At 41.7% G+C, this 6,131-nt stretch overlaps 1 protein-coding gene across 1 annotated transcript; it reads left to right on the forward strand.

The window, feature by feature from the left end:
- The first annotated feature begins 110 nt into the window (after positions 1-110).
- Positions 111-5,244, forward strand: LOC136427607 (ribonucleoside-diphosphate reductase subunit M2-like). The gene is made up of 11 exons (XM_066416589.1): positions 111-350; positions 1,001-1,060; positions 1,319-1,363; positions 1,642-1,677; positions 1,958-2,086; positions 2,448-2,549; positions 2,792-2,925; positions 3,183-3,325; positions 3,547-3,737; positions 4,155-4,268; positions 4,414-5,244. The coding sequence occupies exons 1-11, from the start codon at positions 117-119 to the stop codon at positions 4,564-4,566; spliced, it is 1,341 nt and encodes a 446-aa protein (XP_066272686.1). The 5' UTR covers positions 111-116; the 3' UTR covers positions 4,567-5,244.
- Positions 5,245-6,131: the final 887 nt, after the last annotated feature.

Here is a 6,131-nt window from a genome sequence, read left to right on the forward strand (position 1 = left end):
GTCAAATTTTGTCCAATCCGCGACGTTCGGTGTTCTGATTGGTTAAATCCGCCCACTTTGAGCCTCACCTTATTTCTTTGTTTCTGATTGGTCAGATTTGCCACGTCCCGCGTTATATGAACGCTGCAGAGTCCGCCAAAAATTCAGTCTCTCCCAGCTGGTCTGTCGTTAGTCAGTGTAACTCTCCCTGTTGCAGCTTCACTCCTCTGTCCCGCCAATTTTTTCTTCCACGACTGCAAATTTTTCCTCTACAGAAACCAGAGATGCTTTCCATGCACTCACCGAAGTCTACCCAGTCCGTGCAGCAGGACTTCTCGGCGCTGAAGATCTCTGCTGACCGAGAGAATCAGGTAATTTTCCGGCGCCATTTTCTGTTTTGTTTGAGCAGAGGGAGTGAGAGAAATTCATCTTTATCTCGCCTCCCAATTTCCAACTGCCTAGTTTGCTGCTTTGCAATAATGTCTTGAGACATACCACGGTGTTAGCTGAGGGAAATAGCGCATTTGTAGCCGGCCAGAACAGCGAAAAAAAGAGATGGTGCTGTACTCGTGTTGGCGCCAAAATGTAAATCTGTGCATCACGGCTTGCCACAAATTGTCTTACTTTTCAGCAAAATTTTAACTCTTTCGTCACTGACTGAACGACTATTGCACATTCTTTAAAAGAAGGATGTTGATGATTAGTAATCGTCCATTGAGATTTTGAGAATTCGACGGATAATCGTTCGACGAAGAGGGGCTAAAATGCAAAACCCTTTGTCATGCTCGACAGGAAATGACCGCGCGCGAAAACCAAAAAAGGAAGAATTAGTTCTTATTCATGGCTTTATTTTCCCCTCAGTATTCATTCATTTCTTAATGAAATTTATATTTAGACTGGTTGTCTAAAATTTTCCATTAGTTTCAACTTCAGTATGAAAGCAAAATTTGGCGTTAACCGCCCCGTTCCACGGTAACGCTCCCCACGGTCATTTATTTATTTCTCATGTTTCTACTTTCAGGTCCCGTCTTCCCCCTCCAAGGGAAAAGCAAGGAAGGTCCTCGGAGAGAGCCAAAGCCAGGTAAGCAACAAAGAAAAACCAGTAGCAATTTTAAAATCCTGGCTTCTTACACAACATGACGGTTGCAACCCGAGATCTTGCATAAGGAAACCGTTGCGAGCCAGCTGTTACGTAAAATTTCCCGCGAAAATGGATTTACATAAATCATCGGGGCGTTTCTTTTGATATTTAAATGAGTAGACGCGTTGGATAAGACTTCTTCATCCCGACCCCCTCACTCAATTTGAATTAAAGTTTGATTTCTATTTTGTTTTCCAGAATATAATAAGATCGTCAGACATCAAGGAACTCAAGAAGCCAGTGGTAAGTTTTTGTTTATAAACTTGATCCGTCAGTTTAATTTGCCCATCCCTGTTGTTCCATTGCAGTATCTGCTGAACAAACATTGATAACAAAAGTACATGTTACTGATAGAATTCTGGTTAATATTTACTACATTAGAGGTTCCTATTTGTTTTTCAGCGAATTTTTCTTGGAATTCTGGTTAATATTTACTACATTCGAGGTCGTTCCTGTTTGATTTTCGGCATGTTTTTCTTAGTGTTCCAGTATTCATCCAACATGTTTCATTCTGTCCATAGGTTCAAACTGTTCAAAAGCCAGAGACAAAGGAACAGGTAAAACACTTACATCATCTAAATACTGTAATATAGTTGTGCATGCAGCTGGAACAAAAGAAAAATTGAAAACGATGATTTGCGCAGTTGATTTCAAGTTCTATTTGCTTTTTTTCGAGTAACTAACACAGGATACCTGTTTGTGTTGTGTTAATCAAGGGAGCTCCTGGAATTCTGGCACTTGATCAATGCAACCAGTGGGCTTCACCAATCAACACTTTTCCTTTGTAATGGGCTTCAGCGATCATTTACACCTTCCTTTGTAAATTTGTTTCCCCAGGATGAGCCCCTCCTGCGTGAGAACCCCAGGCGTTTCGTCGTCTTCCCCATCCAGTACCACGACATCTGGCAGATGTACAAGAAGGCAGAGGCATCCTTCTGGACAGCGGAGGAAGTAGACCTCTCCAAGGTATTAAATTTTACAATGTCCTGGTAGACAATTGACAGGAGTCAGGAAGTTCAGTCACCATGAACAGGAAAATTGGAAAAGAACACATGTAATAAGTGCTGGCTAAACAATTAGAAATGCAAACAACAGCCAAGGTGGTAATGTATCGTACCCTAGGGGTCACTTACCCATTTATCACAACATATGCATTAAAAACCCATCAGCCCACTGACCAGCCAAATTTTGTTGACTCTGCATTCCATATAACTAGGCTAGCCTGTACTGCATTTGATGTTAGGTTTCTAGTGGGATTACAGTATTAACTTTCAGATTGAACATCTAAACTTGAAACAATAGTGACAATGATCTTGTTTTCCTGCAGGACTTGGGTCACTGGGAAGGTCTGAACGACGGTGAGAGACACTTCATCAAGCACGTGCTGGCCTTCTTTGCTGCAAGTGATGGTATCGTCAACGAGAACCTGGTGAGTGATGGGTAATCAAACAAAATGGATCACTTTGATCCCCTTATTTCTGAATAGCATTTGTCCATGATTATATGTCATGACTCATGTAACTTTATTCATTAATTTTTGCTGCTCGTGATGTTTTTGGCAAAAGGAACCCGGTGAGTTGATCACACATGATGATCGAATGGTTTTATGTACATTTGTCCCTGGTTATGGTATGGTCATGACTTAAAAAACATTCTTCGTCTCCTGTCCAGGTGGAGAGATTCAGCCAGGAGGTGCAGGTCACAGAGGCCAGGTGCTTCTACGGCTTCCAGATCGCCATTGAGAACATCCACTCTGAAATGTACAGTCTACTAATTGACACCTACATCAAGGACCCAACAGAGAGGTCAGTGAGATGTTCCCTGTTTTTTTTGTGTGTTTGATAAGGATCAATGCTGCCATATAATCCTTGCTAAAGCTCTTACGGACATGATTAAATGGTCCCTACGACACTGCATGCACATTATACTTGCTACATGTAGTTGCTGCCATTAGGCCACATTGATAGCAGTCCTGTTGGACTATAACAGCACTACTCTGCTCCCCTTCCCCCAGATAAGGTGATGTATTTCCACTCATACTGACAAAAACTCCTTCCCACAGGGACCATCTCTTCAATGCAATCGAGACCTTGCCCTGTGTGAAGCAGAAGGCTGACTGGGCTCTCAGGTGGATTGGAGACAAGAGCGCCACGTTTGGGGAGCGTGTTGTTGCCTTTGCTGCCGTAGAAGGAATCTTCTTCTCAGGTTAGTATGAACACAGTTTAATTGTTACCATACAAAAGCCAAATCGTTGAATGATAACCCTGTCAGTAAGCTCCTGGGTTAGAGTTAGTTAGACATTGAAAATGAACTGTGCAAAATCAAGTTACCCTGATTGTTTTATTCATATTTCACAGTGTAGGTTTTTCCAAAGATATACAAACTGCCTGTAACATGTATTGATATTTGCTGCTTTGCCACTCCAGGTTCCTTCGCCGCCATCTTCTGGCTGAAGAAGAGGGGTCTGATGCCTGGACTGACATTCTCCAACGAGCTGATCAGCAGAGACGAGGGTCTGCACTGTGACTTTGCCTGCCTGATGTTCAGCCACCTGGCGAACAAGCCCAGCGAGGAGGCCGTCCACCAGATCATCAGGAATGCCGTCAAGATCGAACAGGTACTTTCCAGGGTTTTGTCTAGAAAAATTGAATAAGAGGGAGCACACACAAGTGAGAGAGTGAGTGAATTCATGGAAGTATTGATTGCTGAGTGAAGGCTGTATGCTGGATATTAAGCTCAAATCTGAATTCGACAAAGGGGCGCTGGGCTGAAACAAGAGGGCGCAGCGCCCCTCTTCCCTGATTTAGATGAACCCCTCCTTTCAATGAATGTTAGCTTTTGAAGTTTGCAGACAAGTCAAGCAATCTAGAAGTGCCCATTATCTGTAAGGAAATATTGTCATTGCTGACCCTTTATTAGCTTTTATTTTGTCTCCTTCAGTCCTTGCATATCTGCCAGTGTCATCATATCCTTGGATTGAATTCCAATACATTGTATTACAAGCTGCTCACCAAGTTGTATCTTTGTTTTGCAGGAATTCCTAACAGAGGCCCTGCCCGTGAAGCTGATTGGCATGAACCATGACCTGATGAAGCAGTACATCGAGTTTGTGGCAGACAGACTACTGGGAGAACTCAAGTGCAGTAAGGTATGTCGTCACCCTCGCATTGTCCAAAGTCTTCCTTCCACACATTTGCGTGCTTTGTTTATTTGTTATCGTCTAGACTCTTTGCTTCACCGTTTCGGCTTAGACATGACTACAGTTACTTACTCATGTTCCATCCCCTATCTAGATCTTCAACAGAGAGAACCCCTTCGACTTCATGGAGAACATCTCGCTAGAGGGAAAGACCAACTTCTTCGAGAAGAAAGTGGGAGAGTACCAGAAGATGGGCGTGATGTCCTCTCCTGCTCAGCAGAAGTTTACGTTGGACGCTGACTTCTAGATAGATCTGTTCAGTTTTAAATCCTCTTGATAACATGTTGGGCTGTCCGTGGATAGTACATGACCTGAAAGACGAGCACTATGAAATACTTGTGTTCAGGCCGTCACCCCACCCATGCCTTTTTTGTCGGGATCTGACAACCTATGTGTATCAGACTTGTCACTTGATGATTTAGAGATTCTGTACAGATAGCATGGATCACCATCATGGCTTCTTGATTTTTAATGTATAGTAGAAACCATAACTTTTAATGTGTCGTGTAATTAGTGGAAGATGTTTAAGCTTGTGTTCTATATTTTTATGTCGTAGATCCCTTGAGCGGTCTAGCATTACTGTATTTTGCTATAATTATGCATCTTTTTATTTTAAACTAGTTGATGATTTTTATACCCAACTGATTCTTTGAAATGCTTTCCAATGTAAAGTACTTAATATATATTGTGCCACAGCTGTTAAGCAACCTTATTTTGAGGTATTTTGAAGTAGCTTTGCTGTATTAAAATGCAACTTAATTTTGTCGCGGGTTAAGTTTGTTGACACCAGCATTATGCCAATGGAGGGCACCAAGTTTTGTCAAACATGTCTATTTGCAACCTTCTGTACATACTGTGTCTACTTCAATTATGGAGCTGTAAAATATCTCAGGTCGCAACAGCAATAAACAGTTTCTTGCACATATTTCCATGCATTTCTTGCTCTCTGTCCAAGGGAAGTACATTTGGCACCATTTACAAGTTCTTATATGATCTTATCTGCAATATCTGCTGCTAGTATATTCTGCATGTCAAACTTGAAATATAGGAAATGTTAGGCAGTCACAGAAATCATGCATCCAAGAACCTGTAGCGTCTCTGGTCACATTTTGTACCAAGATAAAGAACCCTAGGCTTGTAAACCTACTATAAGCAAGGTTCTTGCAATGAGGCATGCATATGCACCTGTTTTGTAGTACCTAACCAAGAATATAAAGCAATGACAACACTGGCCTGCCATGCTCACTGGTAGAATGTCTCAGGCATTGGCTGTCAGTTACAAATTACATGTAAAGTTCTACAGAGCCCCAGTTTATTACTGGTTTCTTAGAGTACCAAGTAGAAACCACAAATACATGTACGTTTAAGCAAGGTATAAGGCATATTTCCAAATTCACAGCTATCGGAAAAATGCGACCATTCCAACTTTGAAGGGGTTGCTTTGACAGTTGAAAACTCAATGTTATCGTTCTTGGAGCCAGATGGGTAGAGATGCCCTACAGAGGATAATCCATTTTAATATGATGTTGGGATGAGGGCTGGAGTCAATTTAGCTAATAACACCTTGACAGAACTTTAAGCTGTTGTAGGAGGAGGACCCAGTGTCCTCCCAGTCTGTCTTTTACTTAACATCCATTGCTCAGGAATGTAAAGAAGGCTTATTTTTACAGTATAATTGTTAGAGGTAGCGTGCACTGGATCATGAGGTGTAAATCATAAGATTAACAAAGGAACATCCTGTCAATAGTGCAAGAAAAAATCTTATTGTCAAAAACATTCTGTAAATGGTGCAAGAAAAATCTTATTGTCAGG

The sequence above is a fragment of the Branchiostoma lanceolatum genome, chromosome 2 (assembly GCF_035083965.1).
Source record: "Branchiostoma lanceolatum isolate klBraLanc5 chromosome 2, klBraLanc5.hap2, whole genome shotgun sequence".
NCBI lineage: Eukaryota > Metazoa > Chordata > Leptocardii > Amphioxiformes > Branchiostomatidae > Branchiostoma > Branchiostoma lanceolatum.